Source organism: Oncorhynchus mykiss, chromosome 16 (genome assembly GCF_057628025.1).
Source record: "Oncorhynchus mykiss isolate SJ-2025 chromosome 16, ASM5762802v1, whole genome shotgun sequence".
Taxonomy (NCBI): domain Eukaryota; kingdom Metazoa; phylum Chordata; class Actinopteri; order Salmoniformes; family Salmonidae; genus Oncorhynchus; species Oncorhynchus mykiss.
In genome coordinates this window covers 33,699,340-33,720,935 of record NC_143037.1, presented here as the reverse complement: position 1 = coordinate 33,720,935, position 21,596 = coordinate 33,699,340, and the positions used below count along the sequence as shown (strand labels likewise).

The 21,596-nt window shown below is 42.5% G+C and overlaps 1 protein-coding gene and 1 long non-coding RNA gene across 3 annotated transcripts in view; both read left to right on the top strand.

The window, feature by feature from the left end:
* The first annotated feature begins 1,245 nt into the window (after positions 1-1,245).
* The window catches only part of LOC110491822 (beta-citrylglutamate synthase B-like), a 39,290-nt gene continuing 18,939 nt past the window's right edge, over positions 1,246-21,596 (top strand). The window contains exons 1-3 of one of the 2 annotated variants that reach the window (XM_021565612.3): positions 1,246-2,770; positions 10,378-10,608; positions 18,365-18,451. In XM_021565612.3, coding sequence (XP_021421287.2) covers positions 2,608-2,770; positions 10,378-10,608; positions 18,365-18,451 — 481 coding nt within the window. In that variant the 5' untranslated portion in view covers positions 1,246-2,607. Of the gene's footprint in view, positions 2,771-3,040; positions 3,210-10,377; positions 10,609-18,364; positions 18,452-21,596 lie in introns of those variants that run through there. The other variant, XM_090202568.1, reaches the window with a different exon arrangement.
* LOC110491823 (uncharacterized) lies at positions 10,981-15,695 on the top strand. Its single transcript, XR_016487224.1, has 3 exons — positions 10,981-12,998; positions 13,468-13,570; positions 15,074-15,695. It is a non-coding gene; the product is annotated as an uncharacterized LOC110491823 (long non-coding RNA).

Below are 21,596 nucleotides of genomic sequence, written 5' to 3'. Positions count from 1 at the left end.
TACGGGTTAAGTAGATCGGAACTGACAATTTTTTTCTATGGTCAACAGCCTGAGTGAACTTCATATTTCCACCATCTTTGACCATATTATACACACCACCTCTGAGAAGCCAGCAAGAAAAAGCAAGACCTAGCAAGAAATAAGACTGTGACCTTGGCGATTTCCTTTCAAAATAAAAGCCCTGCAATGAAGATGGTGTAAAATAAAACAAATGGTCAACATTTTTTTACATTTGATTTGAAAATGTTAGCAGATTTAGATTTTTTTTAGTTAATAACCTTAGTGGCACAATTAATATTATAGCATTGACAATATTGTTTGACTACTAGATAGTTATTATGATAACAACAGTAATACAATAATACAAATAACAGCCACAAAAAATGTAAAACATACTGCATTTAAGTTTTTCCTGCGACACAACATACAGGCAAATATATATATATAATATAATTATATATCTATTGAATTCAACAGCTAGGCCTGCTGTTGAATATATATATACCATTATATTTGTTTATTTATTAAAAAATGTTTTGTGTATGTACTCCTATCATTTATTGGACTGTACATAATTGCCTGTATGTTGTGTCGAAGTAAAAGGTGGGTGCAGTCTACTCAGGAGCACATGTACTTTCCAAATGGAAAGACAGCGGCCAATCAGCTTAAATGCATCTATATATATATATCCAATATGATAAACATACTGCATTTAAGCTGATTGGCCGCTGTCTTTCCATTTGGAAAGTACATGTGCTCCTGAGTAGACTGCACCCACCTTTTACTTCGACACAACATACAGGCAATTATGTACAGTCCAATAAATGATAGGAGTACATACACCATTTTTTTTTTATAAATAAACAAATCACATAAGATTTATTATAGAAATACATTTATTGTTTGTATGATAATTACTATAAAATATATAGATAATTGTGTACATTTTCCATCATTTTGCCCTATTTATTAATTTATCATCTGAATGAGCTCTACTACAGAAAAGCCAGAGACAGCGAGACACCTCGATGAGACCTGCCTCCCAGACTTTCTCTTCTCGCTTGACTACTCAAGCCATGAACTTTCTAATGACTGCCCATCTCATGATGTTGTGGTGTTGTTTTTCTAAATTACATGTATTTTTTGTGTGCTTTGAGATTATTTGAAAAGCACTATATAAATTGAATAAATTATTATTATTTATATTGCTAATTCCAAAAATCCGTGAACAGGAAGTTCCTAGTTATTCTTGCCTGCTTCACAACGGTATACACGCCCTTCTTCGGATATTACATTGCTTTTGCGGAGCTAAATATGTTGCGGACCGTTATAATGTAGGCTGTCGATCAATGTTTCGATTAGGCTACAGGCTAAGAAACCCATTTTGGCCATACGATTGTTTAAGATATGTTATAATTTCTGGCATTTATTTCAGCATCACAACATGAAGACGGAGCCGTTAGTTTGACCAAACCTCCACGCAGCACCCGGTATGAACCGGTTTGGGTTATGCGCGATCTCGTGCTACTCCCCCCTCTTGACATGCAGTGTATCACCGCATCCGCGCGCCCTCGTTGGTCACACCCCTATGTTAAGTCACGCATTCTCACCCGCACACATGCTTTGCGAGCCTCCGCAGCATCAGCCTCCTGATTGGACAATAACCCCGGGTACATTCGTTTTCGTCCGGCGCCCCGGGGTTCATTTTAGAACCAATCCAATTGTCTAAAATACACGAACTCGGCCCATTCAGTGTCATGAGCGAGCTAAAACGAATGCACCTATTAATGCGCCCGTTGGTTGACAAGCTGCGATTGGTCGGTATGATGACATAAACTCGATTATCATTCTCCATCTATTTTCGGGGAACGCGGACAATTTTGTTGTAAGCGAAGCGCGTGCTTGAAGAAAAACGCAGAACTGGAAACAAACGTGCACCTTTTCAGCACCCGATCCTCGTGGATAGCCGTACAGGTCCATTCCGCCAACAGCTAATCAATCAGACCAAACAAGCGTGGGTATACAAGCAGCAGCCTTCTTTTTTTCGATAATCATACAGCTACCACAATTGTGTTATTCAGCCAAGCGGCTCCCACGTTCACTGGATACCAGGCCTAGCTGTTGAATTCGATGAGCGGAGGATTCGAAGCAATACTGCACAAGCTTTGTTTGCCCTAAAGGGCTGCAAGTGCAAGGAGCCATAGCTAATACTGCTACAAGTATTGTTTGTAGAAGATAATACATGCTGATATAGATGAGAACGCCCTTATAAACAGTGTAGTGGAGTTACACAGCCTTTGTCTTGTGGTGCTTATGATTCAGCGGGATGTTGGATCGGATGGGACCAGGAATAACGGCCTGCAAATGAAGGGACGCAAGTAGAAATCGAGTAATTAGTCGACTCCATTTAAACGAACAGACTCAATCGTGGTATTTGCTTTTCCCCCTCCACATTGCTTGTTCGTGTAGCTGCACTCTATTGTGTGAGCATCTTTATTATTCCCTTCGCTCTGACCAGGATCCTGCTAGCTCGCCCGCCGCCCCATCGGCCACAGCTGTGTATTAACTACAATTTTTTTAATCGGCACGGCACAGTTCGATATAAACATGTGTTCTCGAGTTTGGTTTGTGACTGACCGGCGTATCCATCAGGAGTATCCGCAAGTTCAGATCCTTCGGGCTCTGAAACAGCGATGCTCCGAGGAGGATGTTGAATTCCGCTCTCTTCTCATGGACCAAATCGTGCTCACCATCAGCGAGGGACAATTAGGCAAGTATCACTAGATTTGAAGTTGTACATGCACTAGCGTAAGACAATAGTCATATATAGTTATATATACGATTTACTGTTTTGAATTGGGGTTGAATCGTGTATTTTTGTTGTCTATTATTGGATGTGTTTCAGTGTTACGTTAGTGTATCCAAGTTTTGCAGTAGACGGTATTGTTCGGGCAAGCAGCACACACACAGCTTCCCAGCGCGAGCTGCTGGTTAGCTAGCTAACAGTGTGACGGTGACCGCCTAACCCAGTTTCCAGACAGCCTTGAGTTGTCACTCACACGGGGATACTGCATGAATGATGCCAAGGCAAAACAATAGCTACATGGAATAGCTACTTTATCAAATAGGAAATATGCGTAGGAGTAAACACTGCGATAATATTGGCTATATACAAAGCCATACTCAACTCCACGATATCAAATCCGGAGGTGAGATGTACAGTACTTTGCTAGCTACATAGCTATCTATGTACAGGAGGCCGTAGAATAATTGGCCAGCTAACGTTATGCTAGATAGTTGTTGTGAAAAGCGCATCGCAATACAAAGAGAGTGGCTAGCTAGCAATGTAGGCTAGGGCTATACAGGCTATTCTTCATGGGCCAGCAAAGCTATGCTAACTCTCCCGAATTAAACGGAAGCATTTAAGCTGTAACTTTAGCAGAGGACGTAGTGCACTTTTCAATGATTTGTAATTAGCTAAGTGACGTTTGTAGTGGGTTTAGCTAGCTTGATTGTTTAATTCTTAGCTGCCTTCTCTTTTGTCATGCACGAGCCAACAGTTGCTAATAAATAGTAGAAATTGGGTTTGTTACGAGGCATTTGCATGCAGGGACAACAGGCACAGAGGCATCAGAACACAGACTGGAGCACTGATGGCTGGTGGAACAAGTAAAACAATAGTTACAAGTTTATCACTAACTGATAATAAAACAAACTATTGGGCATCATTAATATAAGCAGTTTAGCATACACAAACTAATTTATGCTTTTATTCTTTGAATTTTGGGGCTCCAAGGCACTGCATCTAAGTGCTAGAGGTGTCACTACAGACCCTGGTTTGATCCCGGGCTGTATCACAACCGGCCATGAACGGGAGTCCTATAGGGCGGCACACAATTGACTTGCCTAGTTAAATAAATAATAAAATACATGTGTTTTATGTGAACAATGTGGAAATGTAAATGGGTGGAGTCTTTTTGGACAAGAATATTAGAATCCTTGTCCAAAGACGGCGCTTTAATTGTCATATCCTGGGTTGGTTGATTCAATGAGCTTTGTTTGATTTGTAGTTATGAAGGTTCATATTGGAAGAACAAGAGACCCTTGGCATTTTGTAGTGAGACAGGAGCTTGGGAGGGGGGCATTTAGCTCAATGAAGTGGCAGACTGTTTTATAGCACATCTTACATTTTGGCATTGACTGGAGAGGGGGAGGGGGCAAGCTGACTCAGACCTGGAGGTGGGGAGGGGGAGCTGTCTCTTTGAAATGTGGCAGTGAGATTGGGAATGGCATCCAAATCCAAAGCATTTTCTTCACCTGTAATGGAGCACTTCCAATCTGTTAACCAGTGTACTCTCTCCTAATCCTCCACGTAGGCTACGTGTCGATTGTGCTACTCTACAACAGTTTAAACGAGATAGGCTAACGATGTACACAACCTACATCACTTATCTTACAAAAATGGTCAAAACCACTCAGTTTGTCATTGGCAAGGAGTCAGACACCCACTTCAACAATGGCCTAATTGGTAGATCGTCTTCAATGCTGGATAATCTGTGAGAAACCCAGGAGGAAGGGAGGGTAGGACTATTGGCCTAGATAGGTAGGGAAATAGACAGCTGTCTAGGTTAGCCAGAGCTACAACTGGAGCAGGGTTGTATCCTGTAGGGCCTGCCCTCTAATCCCAGCTGGCCCCAGATCTACATATATGGCTTTAGTCGTTAGTGTTGACATCACAGATTAACGGCCATTGGAGAGTTTGGCCATAATGGCAGCTTTAGGTCACACTAAACCATTTTTCACACTAAGCCATTCAACCAATCCCATCAACCCTGTGAAACCCACAGTTCAGGTGGATCATTATGAGATTATTATAAAACTAAATTAAGTAGCAGAGAGAACAGTCTGTGGCTTGGGTGGCTGGAAACTTTGACAATGTTTTGGGCCTTCCTCTGACATTGACGTTGATAACGGCAGACTCTGGCCTTGACCCCACTGTCCTAGGGTGTCTCAGGGGGAGTTGGGATATGCAAAAAACACATTTCCAAATAGGACAAATATATGGAAATGGTACATATAGAAGCACCCACCAAATTATTATTATTATGTCCACTGCCAAACCCAATGGTCATCCAAAGGAATCTCACATCCCATGATTCAGAAATAAAGAGTTGTGCACGAGGAAGACAGGTTATGAATTGATTAATTATTATTTGGCCTTCCTTGTGGAGGCCACACAAACACACTTGTCAATGCTAGACAAATATAACATGTCCATAATATTATAGAAAAGGCAATAGGACATAGGATCTCATGAGCGATGGCCAATTTAACACATTGTGATTTTCCACCAGCAGTCATATGATGTGAGACAAGATGCATCATTAATAGACCAAGGATGGAATTCCCTATCTTTCTTTAATCCTAATCTTGGCATCGAACACTGAGGAAAGACTCCCAATTGACAAACTATGCTGAACTATAACAGCTTTCCCATGTGGGCATATGAACACTTCTGCTTTTGACAAGGCCGTTTTAGCTCAATTGTTTTAGCTTAAACTAAAATAATTTGATAAATAGGAATAGCCTATTTCCCTAGACATTGTCAGCTGTAAAATTTTGTATTCAATGAAGGACAAACGTGCCTTGGAAATGGCAAAGAGCAAAGTGTGAGGAAACACCAAGTCGCCTGAAGAATAGGTTCAGCTGGTTTTTAGAAGGGAACAGAGAAGTCAGTGTAGCATTTCACCTCTTTTTATTAGCCTATGGCTGAAGTTGAATGGATAATTCACATGTCTCCCAATATAATGTCAGCATTCGGCTGTATTTAGCTTGGGTAATGATCCCCATTTTCTGAATTTGGAAGTGAAATGCATATAGGTTGATATGTGTTTAATCCTTCCTTTATAAACAGATATAGAAATAAATAAGCTACTTTCATGTTATCTTTTTGTTTACAACACTTTTAGCCTATTTAATAAAGTGTTGAAGGGTACACTAAGGTCGTATGCTAGTTGACATGGCAGGTCAGGGAGAGATTATCAGTTTTTATGAGTTTCTTTTTTTTTATCTCGTGATGTAATAACGCCCTGGCGGTCAAAGACTGATCATTTCTCTCCCACTGTAGCGAGCTGTGTCACGACAACTCATTTGCTTGCTCTCAAGTGATGGGAAAAGGTGCATTTGCATATTAGGACTCTGTATTTGGCAAAGCAGTTTACATAGTTCTAGATAGATATGAGGCCGCAGGGCATTAATGGTTATTATACCAAGGGAAACACTCACTACCTCATGGATGCTGTCCTCTCCAATCAATCAGACAGTGCATAGGCGAAGCCGTCCCTGTGTGTCACAAAACACATCTTAATGTCACTTCAAATCCTGCCTAAGAACACATGAGGCGTTGTTGTCAATACCAACCAGTTAGGATTGAAACCTGGCCCATGAAATTAAATGACATACACCGTACGCCATCAACTGATGCATTAGTATGGTATTGGTTGGGTAACATTAGGGATGGGCAATTTTGATGGGGATAGGGGCCACAAAAAAGAGGCTCATGGTTCTGCGTACCCACATCCATACCCCTCCCCTTGCGAGCAAAACAGTTCTGCACACTTCCTTTGGTCCAGCTTGATCCTTGCTGACAGGGCCAGCAGCAGCACATTCAGTAGCAGCCTAATCACAGTGTGTGATTGAGGGCGTTTTCAGCTAAATAGACCTGAAGTACAATAAATAACCTACTATAGCACATATTGTGATAAAGAACATCAACTGAGATGTTGATTATTATTGGAGATGAGCAAATCACATAGTAGTTCTAACAAGAGACAGACTCTTGCAAGGAATAACTCAATAGGTTATTCTCTAAATGATTGTATACAATTGCTTAATAGGCCCAGTCCCTACATATTTGGAATGCACCAATGCATGGTAATTTCTCACATAAACATTGAAAAAGTCCACACACCATCTGACAACAGCTGAAAATCACAGTTTAATGTGTGTGTGTGTGTGTGTTTGTGTCGGCTACGTGGCTGTATTGTCGCTAGACAAGACAGACCAGTGTCCAGCCAGCCAGTCACCCACCCTTTCCCCAGAGGAAGTGGTGCCCGCCTGGCCCGTGCCAATGCTGTGGCCAGGGCTGGCAAAGCTCGTTGAGTGTTGGCATGTCAGCCCAGCCGTATTGTGACATCACGGCGGAATGCACAGAATGCCAGAGCGGGATGGGAGCCCCCCACTCAGCAGTTATGGAGCCAGTCAGCCCTGTCAGACACAACGAAAATAACACACAGTTCAACACCCGTGGGGACGGAAGGCCCTGCACACGGAAAGATGACTGGTAGATTAGTTGGCCGTAAACATCATTTTGTCACTAGAAATTGGAAACACTATATTCCCGAATGGTCCTTCTGCAAAAGGGAATAGAGGGTTATAAGAACATTTTGTAAATGTTTTCAAAATGACTGTCTGTGACACTACTATGAGCGCACTGGATGCGAACAGATTCCTCAGGGTTTTTCCATGTGACCTGTGTAGTTGCCTTGGAAACCGACACAAGTGATGTGGACACCGAATACTGTCTTGGCCAGTGTCCTTTGATACTTCATTGTAGCATGGCTCGCTCAACGGCTGCACAATCAAACCAGTATGAATGGGGGGGGGGGGGGGGGGTGCATGCAGTGAGTGAATTCCCCAATTGAATACTGAGAGTGAGAGGAGGGGGGGACAGGCAGGGTTATTCCTAAACAAACACTTTCCACTTCTGACTCATCCCCTGCCACATACACACACTTCTCCCCACCTCCCCTGCAGTTCTTTATGCATACATCTCCATCCTTTTCTATTGTCCTGCTGCATTTATCTCTGACCATCGTTTGAACCAAAAATGGCCCATCTCCTTCCTTCTTTCTGTGACTTCTCAAGCATCAGTTTGAAGTTTGAATGAATGCTTACGAGCCTGCTGCCGTCTACCACCGCTCAGTCAGACTGCTCTATCAAATCATAGACTTAATTATAATATAATAAACACAGAAATACGAGCCTTTGGTCATTAATTTTTATAAGTTAAGTTTAATGCTAGCTAGCAACTTACCTTGGCTCCTAGCTGCACTCGCGTAACAGGTGGTCAGCCTGCCACGCAGTTTCCTCGTGGAATGCAATGTAATCGGCCACAATCGGCATCCAAAAATGCAGATTACCGATTTGTTATGAACACTTGAAATCGGCCTTAATAAATCGGCCATGTTAAAATCTCACAGTGAGAATGTAACCTTGAGCATAACAACGTTCAAACACGCAAACTATGTCAATATCAATACACATATGTATGCAATCTATAGATAACTATTTATAGCCAATCTCTTGTATACTTTAAACAAATTTGGTGCAAAATCTATCAGAGAATAGGTGCTGGTAGCACCTCTTGCGTGTATGATTGTAGAGAGCTCTTATGTGTATTTAGGTTCAGTCAATCTCCCAGGCTTAAGACTGGCTACATGAGTTATAAAACATGTTTGCAGGGTTGGTTCTGCATAGCTTGTTGAAATTGGGTGTTCTGGTGCCGCTCAGGCATTTTAAGGTATTTACTATAGATCTGGTAGCTGAGAGATGTAGATGGTATCTATGATTGTGTTTTAGATTGTGTATTTTAACTGTTGTTTGTATTCTAATGTGTAAAATGCTGGGCATTTGTCTCAATGGGACTCCCTGTTGAAATAAATGTGCTTATACCTTTCCTATATTGGGAGAAAGCACTGAACTATAAGCTGTATTAAGTATACTGCTGGGGATCTGTGCTCCTCTGGGGGCGATGACTCTTGGCCTTGAGGCCAGAGAAGTTGGCAGTGCCACAGGGAGCATGTGGATGTGAGCAGGGTGTGATGTGAGTGAGCGACACGGGCCGGACCCAGTCCAACTGAAGCACTAACACCACTAGGCTACCCTGCCTGGACCCACACCTCTGCTACACAGGGCCAGCTCAGAGCTCACACATCCAGAGCAGCTCGATAATGACTGGCCCTGCGTCATTATCAAACACAGCAGGATCCACTCACAACTTGTCTAGGCCTACGTGTTGGTGCTGTGGGAACAGATTTCTGGGGTTGTTTGTGGGATGCTAATGTGACATGGGAGGGACTGATGGGAGGGACTGATGGGAGGGACTGATGGGAGGGACTGGTGGCAAGAACGTTCTAAACAGACGCTACTTTTAGGTTGTCTGGTTGTTGTGCGATACATGCAAGCCACTGTAGCTACCAGAGTTGCTCTGCAAAATGTTATCAATGAAATATGTCCTCTTGACATTAGTGAAAGTGTAGACTGTTCATATGATTAATCAATAATATCCAATGATGTCTATATGAAACTACCATAAAACTTAAATTAATAGCCAGGGCGTTTATTTACTTAAATCATTGAACACAACAAGCGCTTATTAGAGACAGGCTTCTATTTGAGCCAGGCATCTATTTCTTTAATGTGCACAGTTTTTACTAATTTGCATAGTTAATTGTTTAATTCCAGCCTTCACTTCCAGCATTTTAATACATTTCTTCATTTCGTGCACTAATGTGTTATCATTTACACGCGGTCATGTTTCTTTTGTATTAGTATGCCTCTATTAAAAAATATCAAACTTTTCTTGACCATAATTATTCTCCTCTGACTGTACATTTTTGTCAATTCTTACTTCAAATCAAAATGTATTTGTCACATACAAGGTGTTTAGCAGATGTTGTTGCGGGTGTAGCGAAATGCTTGTGATTCTAGTTCCGACAATGCAGCAATATCTAACAAGTAATACCTAACAACTTCCCAACAAATCCCAAATACACACTAATCTAAGTAAAGGAATGGAATTCAGAATATATAAATATATGGATGAGCAATGTCAGAGCGGCATAGACTAAGATACAGTAGATAGTATAGAACACAGTATATACATATGAGATGAGTAATGTAAGATATGTAAACATTGTTAAAGTGACCACAAAAGGGCGATCATCTGATTTCTAGGGTTCCGTACTTCCGAAGTTGTGACTGTTTTTGTGCTTGCAAGTTAGCTAGCCGTTCTCAGCTGTTAGCAGCTAATGGCGATAAAAACAGATGATTTTCATATTTTTTTAAGTCATTACTGAATTATTTAATGTAACAAATATTTAAATATGTAACATTATTAAACCTTGTTTATTTGAAACAGTCTCTTGTTTGATGAAAAGTGTGCCGTTGCCCGGCTAATAAAAAGGGACAGGCGGAAATTTGAGACTGCATTTCATTTAAATCTTTACGGTATGTGAAATGTGACATTTGGAATATTTCACGCTAAAAACCTATTTTGTCTCTCTCTCCTCTCACTCTCTCTCATTCCCTCTCCAGGTCTGCGGGTCGAGCAGGAGGTGGTGACGTCCTACCCTCAGGTGGCGGTGGTGCGAGTCCCCACCCCCTGGGTGCAGTCGGACAGCGACATCACAGTGCTACGCCACCTGGAAAAGATGGGCTGCCGGCTGGTCAACCGGCCCCAGGCCATCCTCAACTGCGTCAACAAGTTCTGGACCTTCCAGGAGCTGGCCGGCCATGGGGTCCCACTCCCTGACACCTTCTCCTACGGTGAGCTACTAAGCTTGGTCATATTATTCCTGATTCCTGAGCTTAGAAAATCCAGTGTATGAATTCGGTGTATTCTTGTATTGGATATATGCCAATCATGCTTTTGAATGCACTTGAGTTGGTCTGAGAGTGTCCTTACCAAGTTCTACAACCAGGATTAACTTAAGTCACCCAAGAGACCGGAGTCTGGTCGAGTGGGTAAAGTATGAAACACACCGAGAATCTCACTGCTGATAGACTGCAGAAAAGTACTTATCACAGTGGGAGGCCGTTCCTTCTCTTGCTTGAACAAAAGCGGTACCTGCTGTGGGCCGACCCGGTAGAGACGAACCTAGCAAGGCTCGTCAGTGGCCAAAAACTTGACTTTGATCCAATCAGAGAGCACAAACCCCACTTGGGGTAGCCAAAAAAATAAAATGAGAAAAGAGGGCATTTTCTCCGTAAATCCATGGTGAACCAGTCACACTTCATATGCAATGTAGGCTATGGGATGGTAGTTAGCTAAGTGCACAGACCCAATGCGCACAACACTAAATACTTCTTCCAAGCTAGCTAACCACTTAAGCACTCCTTAGCTAGCTAGCCATATCCATGTGAAGTAGGGGTGCTGAGGGTGCTACAGCACCCCCTGACAAATCATTATAAATGAAAGAAAAACATATTTTTTCAAAAAAGTGGTCCACTGGGCCTTTATTAGCCCCCCCCCCAAATGTCTCAGCACCCTTCTTCACATGGCCATGTAGCTAGCAAATATGCTAACACTAGTTGATCTTAAGAATGCATCATAAAAGAAAAAGCATTTGACCCATCCAGTCCCCTCTGTCATCATCACTTTCTCAAACACTCTAAAAAAAATATTTGTCACATTTTGCCTGGAATCTCTGACTTCTCTACTTTGGACAAAGCAGGATGTGGAATAATACAGGCAGGCAACGAGGCCTGTACGCCAAAACCACACTTGCTGTGTTTTTATTTTGTTTTAAGACCAAACCAAAGCAGAGAGGAAAGGTGTATTTTAATATATTTAGTGCCACTGCAGAAATCTAGTGCTTTGTATTTTGGTGAGGGCAACCTAACACTCCTCAGACTACAAAGAGGCCGGAGTGTTTATGTAACGCGCCCCTCCACCAACCATCATGACTTGGACAATAAAAAAATCCCTCCCTGCTGCCCCTAACCTCCTCTGGCTCTCCTGCCGTAGCAGCCGGTGACGTGGTAGAGCTGGGCCTGACATTTGCTGCTGCTCTCTTTCGCTCTGTCTCACAGCAGAGTGTGGATGTGTGCTTTTTGGAGAAGGCATGTGCAGGGCAGCTCACATCTGGTCTTCTGTCAAAAGGCCAGACCACAGACAGAGAGCACCCAAAAATTGCAGTGTTCAATATTCCACATTAGTTCAGGCCCAGACAGCAAAACTAAGCAGATTTCGCTCTCCAGATAGCGTTTAAATGTCAGAAATTGTCCTGCTGGTCAATTGAATTTGACGTATTACTAGATATAGTCATATGAAAAGTCAGAGACGGCAGAACAACCAAGTATTAAAAGTATACGTCGGTATTTTGGATAATTTCCTATTTACGGAGAGAAAGACTAACTCATGGATACCATTGTTATGTGTATGCGTGCAAGTTGAAGGTAGCATATCGTTATTTTAGCGCAATTGCTGGAAGTCTATGGATATCTACTAGCTATCTTCTCTTAAAAGCAGGGAAATTAGCACTTTGTACTCTAAGTATATATGAAATTGTAAAATTTAAATTATAGTTATTTATTTTTGGAACTATTTTCTCCTAACTACGCATTTTATTAATCCGCTGTGACGGTGGGCAAGGATGGGCTGTGTGTGAGCTGGCCAGCTGAGACGTCGGGACAGCGGCAGTTTTGAACAAGTTTGCTAGCTAGATATCAAGTAGGCAACGTGTGAGAAGAGAACATCAATTGTAAAACCCACAGAAGAACAAGAGTACATCAACAGTCCAAAACTATAGTAGCAGCCATGACTGTGAATATTCTTGACACTGCTGGAAGTATTTTCACGCTATTGGCTAGTTTACGTTACCTTGACAGCTAGCTAGCACATGTAGTAGAGTGTGGTGAGACTTGGGTTACATCAACGGACTAGTCCAATATTGAAAATGGTTTGTTGGTATGCTGTAAAAGTTTGCAATAACAAACCAAGGAAGTGGTCGGCTATAATCTTTCACAAACTTCCATTGAATAATCCGGACTAATTTAAACTATGGCTAGTTGCCGTGAATATAGACAACGCTGACCAAGGACCTCAGAAAGGTTGTAGCTATTTTTTTAGAGGATGAACTGACGAGCCATAAGATGAGACGTTTCCTGACGCATACAGTGGTCATTCTACGCACGCCAGAACAAAGTAGAATGGGGTAAGTGTGATGATGATCTAACAGTATGTGATTGATTGAGTAGGAGCTAGCTGTTCTCATGATAAAATGTGATAGGCCTGTCAATTGTCTTGTGGATAAACTGTCCATGTCATCCATTACATTTAATGGAATGCCCTCCTCTCAAAGCCAAAGTATAGCTGAGTACAACAAAACAACTTAAAATTCACAAAACTATGTGATGTCCTTTCATTATAAAAAATTGTGTGGTGCCATTATTTTAATCATTATTCAAATTGATTTAAACACTTTCCACCTAATTATACAATTTCCACATGCTTTAGAAACAAATAAATTGGCTTGACTTTATGGTGTTAGCTATGTAATAGGTGACAGCATGCCACAATAACAAAACAGCTATTATGGCTTTCTTCAAATGTGTTCTCGTTTGCTTATGAATACCAACATTTCCTGTACCCTTTTCCTTTATTTTTAACTAACGTTGAGATAGATGACGTGACTGCTGTGGACTGTCCACAAGGAACGGACTCCATGTCTGCTGAAGTAACATCGCATTCAAAACCAGAATAGAGGACAAGCCTCAACAGTTGTTGGTAGGTACTCAAAATATGCCATCAATGTTCTGGTTTACACTTTTTGGCACTTCTTTTGTCATATTGGGATGGTAATGCAATCATTGGCCTGTCTAGACAGATTTATTCTAACAAAAGGACAGGTAGCTCCTCCAGGATAGTTTGGTTGATTTGGGGAACGTGGGGGGGTTTCTCTGGGGGATGGTGCTCCCTTTCAAGTGTGCTCAGAGGCTCCCCTTTTCTAGTGTGCGACATGACCAAAAGTATGAAAATCTAATTCCAAAATCATGGGAGTTAATATGTAGTTGGTTCCCTCTTTTTTGCTGCTATAACAGCCTCCACTCTTCTGGGAAGGCTTTCCACTAGATGTGGGAACATTGCTGCGGGGACTTGCTTCCATTCAGCCACCAGAGCATTAGTGAGGTCAGGCACTGATGTTCGGTGATTAGGCCCGGCTAGCAGTCGGCGTTCCAATTCATCCCAAAGGTGTTTGATGGGGTTGAGGTCAGGGCTCTGTGCAGTCAAGTTCTTCCACGCCGATCTCGACAAACCATTGTCATGCTGAAACAGGAAAGTGCCTTCCCCAAACTGTTGCCACAAAGTTAGAAAAACAGAATCGTCTAGAATGTGCTTGTATGCTGTAGCTTTAAGATATCCCTTCACTGGAACAAATGTGGCCTAGCCCGAACCTTGAAAAACAGCCTCAGACCATTATTCCCCCTCCAAACTTTACAGGTGGCACTATGCATTCGGGAAGGTCGCGTCCTGGCATCCGCCAAACCCAGATTCGTCCGTCAGACTGCCAGATGGTGAAACGTGATTCATCACTCCAGAGAACGCGTTTCCACTGCTCCAGAGTCCAATGGTGGGGAGCTTTACACCACTCCAGCTGGCGCTTGGCATTGCACGGGGTGATCTTAGGCTTGTGTGCGGCTGCTTGGCCATGAAAACTCATTTCATGAAGATCCCGACGAACAGTTATTGTGCTGACGTTGCTTCCAGAGGCAGTTTGAAACTCTGTAGCGAGTGTTGTAACCGAGGACTAACGATTTTTATGCACTACGAGCTTCAGCACTTGGCGGTCCCGTTCTGTGATCTTGTAGCCTGAGCCAATGGTTGCTCCTAGATGTTTCCACTTCACAATAACAGCACTTACAGTTGACTGGAGCAGCTCTAGCAGGGCAGAAATTTGACGGTTCCATGTTGAAAGTCACTGAGCCATTTTCCTGCCAATGTTTGTCTATGGGGATTGCATGGATGTGTGCTCGATTTTTATACGCCTTTCAGCAACGGGTGTGGCTGAAATAGCCGAACCCACTAATTTGAAGGGGTGTCCACATACTTTTGTATATGTAGTGGATATACACTACGTCAATCACTACACTAATCTGATCAACTGCATCCAGCCTGATTGCAATGTAGCAAAGCAAGATGTGTCCCATATGTTATTTTTTATATGTACGACAACTTCCTTGTGTTTAGATTGTATTCACTGGTTTATCGTCTTCTCTTGCCTCATTTCAGGCACTCCAAGATCCAACGTTGTCTACCCAAAACAATCAAAACAGTGGATTGCACGGCTGATATATCAACCCACCGCTCAAAGATTCAGGGATGACCTGATGGAGATCACCCTGCAGAGACGAATGGACAAATACTTGGAGCCCAAACAAATCCTGTGGAAGAGGCTGTCGTTTGGCTGCCAACATAACCCCATGCAAAAACCCAGCAAGGAGGAGGTCATTACTGGTATCTCCATTAGCCATTCTTCCTTGGGTCCACATAAACACGACAAGTAACAAAACACTCTGATAGACAATTGCAGCACACACATCAAGATTCAAGTACACTTGGGGCTATTCTGACACCCCCAACTGACATGGTCCTCCTTGCACTACTACCTAATACAAACACACTTATTGTAACATCATTTGTTAGCCTCTGGTCATTATCTGTCTGCATCTTTAGCATGAAAAGAAAATCCATTCACTTTAGACTACTGCTATACCTACTTTGTACTGTCTATTTTATTGTATATTTACTTTTTATTGCTGTGAATTGTGTGAATGTCTTGTCTATACTGTGTATTGTACATTATGTGCAGTGATCTGTATTGTGTTGTATAAAATAAATAATTGCCGGTTCATCGATTGTCATGTCATTACATAGGTCTCTACCTTTAATATTCAAATGTTACTGAAACATTGACTTGACTCCTATATTTCATTCACACAACTATCTCATACTGTAATGAATCACTTATAGTAGATATTAACTAAAATGGCAGTGATTTGACAGAATTGGAACGAAATAAGTTGTACTGGTTCAAACAGCATTTATTAAAGTGATTTGTCTAAATTAGTTTGGCAATATCTGTCTGTGAAGCTAAATCATCAGAGTGTAATTACAACAGGCCCATTACATCCTCTTCTTGAATCCCATGTAGACTCATGTGGGCGAGGGATATTTGAGGCGAATGGCAGAAGCAACACGTGAATGCATGACTTCTGGTCCCAGTCTATAGCCCTTCAGTGCCTACTCCAACACCAGTTGATATGCAACCAGCCTGTATTGACTAAGAACAACTAAGTTGTTATTTGTGAGTAGCTAGAGCCAAAATGTAATAACAGGAAATAATTTAATTTGATCAGAATGAAATTATAAAACAAAAGTTAATAGATCTTTTATATTTTGTTACTGTGTGCTGGGACAAGCAAGAGTATTGTCACTTACTCGATAGACAGTGGTCCAGCAGGTATGGGCTACTTTTTCCAGTTTATTTTTGGGACAGAAGAATCCAGGTTTGATGAAAGCATAAAAGTCCTTGCGGTTTGTTAGTCTCTGGGTGCGCTGCTCTCTTCGCTGTAGATACACTACATGATCAAAAGTATGTGGACACCTGCTCTTCGAACATCTCATTCAAAAATCATGGACATTAATGTGGAGTTGGTCCCTCCCATTTTGCTGTTATAACAGCCTCCACTTTTCGGGAAAGGCTTTCCACTAGATGTTGGAACATTGCTGCGGGGACTTTCTTCCATTCAGCCACGAGCATTAGTGAGGTCGGGCACTGATGTGTGATTAGGCCTGGCTAACAGTCGACGTTCCAATTCATCTCAATAGTATTTGACGGGGTTGAGGTCAGGACTGTGCAGGCCAGTCAATTCTTCCACACTGATCTCGACAAACCATTTCTGTATGGACCTCACTTTCTGCACTGGGGCATTGTCATGCTGAAACAGGAAAGGGCCTTCCCCAAACTGTTGCCACAATGTTGGAAGCACAGAATCGTCTAGAATGTCATTGTATGCTGTAGCATTAAGATTTCCCTTAACGGGAACTAAGGGGTCTAGCACGAACCATGAAAAACGGTACCAGACCATTATTCCTCCTCTTCCAAATTTATAGTCTGCACTATGCATTGGGGCAGGTAGCGTTCTGCTGGCTTCTGCCAAGCCCAGATTCGTCCGTTGGACTGCCAGATGAAGCGCGATTCATCACTCCAGAGAACGCGTTTCCACCACTGAGGCCGATGCTTGGCATTTTGCATGGTGATCTTAGGCTGCTCGGCCATGGAAACCCACTTCATCAAGATCCCAACGAATAGTTCTTGTGCTGACGTTGCTTCCAGAGGCAGTTTACAACTCGGTAGTGAGTGTTGCAACCGAGGGACAGACGATTTATACGCGCTTCAGCACACCCGTTCCCGTTCTGTGAGCTTGTGTGGCCTACCACTTTGCAGCTAAGCCGTTGTTGCTTCTAGACGTTTCCATGTCACAATAACATCACTTACAGTTGACCGGAGCAGTTCTAAACTGACTTGGAAAAGTGGCATCCTATGACGTGCCACGTTGAAAGTCACTGAGCTCTTAAGTAAGGCCATTCCACTGACAAGTTTGTCTATGGAGATTGCATTGCTGTGTGCTCGATTTTATACACCTGTCAGCAACGGGTGTGGCTGAAATAGCCAAGTCCACTAATTTGAAAGAGTTTCCACATACTTTTGGTCATGTAGAGTATCAAGCCCCACTCAGCACAGCACAAACACTCTTTGTTGGTTGATATACCCCGCCGTCCCCCTCAGACCAGGGTCTCGCCACAACTTCTGCTAGCTCGTCTACTGACTCCGCTGATTCCCCCTCCCTCCTAAATTCTGTCTCTAACAAATATGGCTCTGAATAGAAATGTTCTTCTACTACCTCAAAGTCTGACATGATTCATCAAATGTTATTATTATTGGCAAATCATCATGTTATTATGATGATTTGCCAATAAGCAAGTGAGCTAGCTACTAAAAAGAACCCAAAGTAGTCCGTGAATGAGGAAGTTGATAGTCAATTTTACTGATAATCATCAGAAATTACATTCTAATTTATAAAATATTGATTACTGTGTATAGCTTTGTAAGTTTTTATAAATGATCGACCACCCAGATTTGGAGAAGTTAGGTCTATTTCCCAGGAGATGGTTAGTAGATACCCATAGACTTCCAGCAATTGCGGTAAGCTAATGATATGCTGCCTTCAACTTCCTTAGAACTGCATGCATAGACATAAAAATGGTATTTGTGAGTTCATCTGACTCTGGGTAAGTAGGAAATTACCCCAAATACCGAAATATCCCTTGAACAAAGAATGACATACCCACAACAATCCTCACCCAATGGCAATCATTCCTTGCTTCACAAGTCAGAACATGGTTCCTATAGCAACACACCCCATTTTGCACAGTCAAATGACTGGGCTACACAGATGGTAATGGAGAGATTTTGATCATTGGACAAATTGTAACGTGTGTATCTTGTGTTATTCGTAGGAGGACACGAGAACTTCCGCAAGATGATTGATGAAGCGGAACCGCTGGGCTACCCTGTGGTGGTGAAGAACGCACGTGGTCACAGAGGTTAGTCTGACCGCAATCATCCCCCCATTCACCTCTCTCACTCCTCTCTTTAATATCAAAACCAGCCCAGGCCTCTCGTTTTTTGCAAAACTGCTTCTCGAATCCTCTTCCACCATTGTGTGCGTGACCAATAGCACTTCGGTCCACCCATAAAATGAATTTAACAAAGGGGTGCTAAGTGATTGTCATTGTGAAAAGGAAAGCACATAGTACAAATCATCGACTGCTTATTTAAACCCATTTTTAGCATTCTCGCTGATTTTTCAACTTTCCTTCTCATTTAGAGTAGGATTGCCAGAGAAGTTTTTGACTAATGTCAAGTTAGGAAAGAGATTGAACCTTAGCTATTTCTGGCCCATCAACTTTTTATTCATAGTCATTGACACTTTAATTGGTCTCCCATTGTCTGTGTCTATAACAATAGACTTTGGGTAATGACAGAGCCTAGATAGTAGTATCAAGAAAGGGCATTGTTAACGCTAGAACCGCCATAGGCAAACGGCCACTGAAGTTTGCTTTTGTATATACAAACAAATCAGCCCCACCCAAAAAGCTACAGTGCATTCGGGAAGTATTCAGACCCCTTAACTTTTTCCACATTTTGTTACATTACAGCCATATTCTAAAATTGATAAAATAGTTTTTTCCCTTATCAATCTATACACAATACGCCATAAAAGTACATTTTATTTTTTATTTTGCTAATATATAAAAATTACAAAGTATTCAGACCCTTTACTAAGAACTTGGATGAAGCACCATTGGCAGCAATTACAGCCTTGAGTCTTCTTCGGTATGACGTTACAAGCGTGGCACACCTGTATTTGGGGAGTTTCTCCCATTTTTCGCTGCAGATCCTATCAGGTTAGATGGGAATTGTTGCTGCACAGCTATTTTCAGGTCTCTCCAGAGGTGTTCGATCGGGTTCAAGTCCAGGCTCTAGCTGGGCCACTCAAGGACATTCAGCGACTTGTCCTGTAGCCAGTTCTATGTTGTCTTTGTGCTTAGGGTCGTTGTCCTGTTAGATGAATCTTCGCCCGAGTCTGAGGTCCTGAGCACTCTGGAGCAGGTTTTCATCGTTAATCTTTGCCTCGACCCTGACTAGTCTCCCAGTCCCTGCCGCTGAAAAACATCCCCGCAGCATGATGCTGCCACCATCCTGCTTCACCGTAGGGATGGTGCCAGGTTTCCTCTAGATGTGACGCTTGGCATTTGGGCTAAATCAATCAAATGTATCAATCAAATGTATTTATAAAGCCCTTTTTACATCAGCCAATGTCACAAAGAGCTATAAACCCAGCCTAAAATCCCAAACAGCAAGCAATGCAGATGTAGAAGCACGGTGGCTAGGAAAAACTCCCTAGAAAGACAGGAACCTAGGATGAAACCTAGAGAGGAACCAGGCTCTGAGGGGGTGGCCAGTCTTTTTCTGGCGGTGCCGGGTTGAGATTATAACAGTACATGGTCAAGATGTTCAACCGTTCATAGATGACCAGCAGGGTCAAATAATAATCACAGTGATTGTAGAGGGTGCAACAGGTCAGCACCTCAGGAGTAAATGTCAGTTGGCTTTTCATAGTTGAGCATTAAGAGTTAGAGACAGCAGGTGTGGTAGAGAGAGAGTGTCGAAAACAGCACGTTCGGTGAATAGATCAGGGTTCCATAGCCGCAGGTAAAACAGTTGAAACTGGAGCAGCAGCACGACCAGGTGAACTGGGAACAGCAACGAGTCGTCAGACCAGGTAGTCCTGAAGCATGGTCCCAGGGCTCAGGTCCTCCGGGAGGGAGAGGGAGAGCGAGAGAATTAGAGGGAGCATACTTAAATTCCTACATGACACCGGATAAGACAGAAGAAATACTCCAAAAATAACAGACTGACCATAGCCCCCAGTCACAAACTATTGCAGCATAAATACTGGAGGCTGAGACAAGAGGGGACGGGAGACACTGGCCCCGTCTGACGATACCCCTGGACAGGGCCAACCAGGCAGGATATAACCCCACCCACTTTGCCAAAGCTCAGCCCCCACTCCACTAGAGGAATATCTTCAAACCATCACTTACTACCCGAGACAAGGCTGAGTATAGCCCACAAAGATCTCCCCCACGGCACGAACCCGAGGGGGGCGCCAACCCCGGACAGGAAGATCATGTCAGTGACTCAACCCACTCAAGTGATGCACCCCTGCTAGGGACGGGATGGAAGAGCACCAGTAAGCAAGTGGCTCAGCTCCCGTAATAGGGTTAGAGGCAGAGAATCCTGGTGGAGAGAGGGGAACCGCAAGGGCGGTTCATTGCTCCAGTGCCTTTCCGTTCACCTTCACACCCCTGGACCAGAATACACTCAATCATAGGACCTACAAAAGAGATGAGTCTTCAATAAAGACTTAAAGGTCGAGTCTGCGTCTCTCACATGGATAGGCAGACCAATCCATAAAAATTGAGCTCTATAGGAGAAAGACCTGCCTCCAGCTGTTTGCTTAGAAATTCTAGGGACAATAAGGAGGCCTGTGTCTTGTGACCGTAGCATACGTGTAGGTATGTACTAGAGGTCGACCGATTATGATTTTTCAATGCCAATACCGATTATTGAAGGACCAAAAAAAGCCGATACCGATTAATCGGACGATTTAAAAAAAAAAAATGTATTTGTAATAATGACAATTACAACAATACTGAATGAACACTTATTTTAACTTAATATATTACACCAATAAAATCAATTTAGCCTCAAATAAATAATGTAACATGTTCAATTTGGTTTAAATAATGCAAAAACAAAGTGTTGGAGTAAAAGTAAAAAAAGTAAAAGTGCAATATGTGCCATGTAAGAAAGCTAACGTTTAAGTTCCTTGCTCAGAACATATGAAAGCTGGTGGTTCCTTTTTAACATGAGTCTTCAATATTCCCAGGTAAGAAGTTTTTGGTTGTAGTTATTATAGGACTATTTCTCTCTATATCATTTGTATTTCATTAACCTTTGACTATTGATGTTCTTATAGGCACTTTAGTATTGCCAGTGTAACAGTATAGCTTCCGTCCCTCTCCTCGCCTCTACCTGGGCTCGAACCAGGAACACATCGACAACAGCCATCCTCGAAGCATCGTTACCCATGCAGAGCAAGGGGAATAACTACTCCAAGTC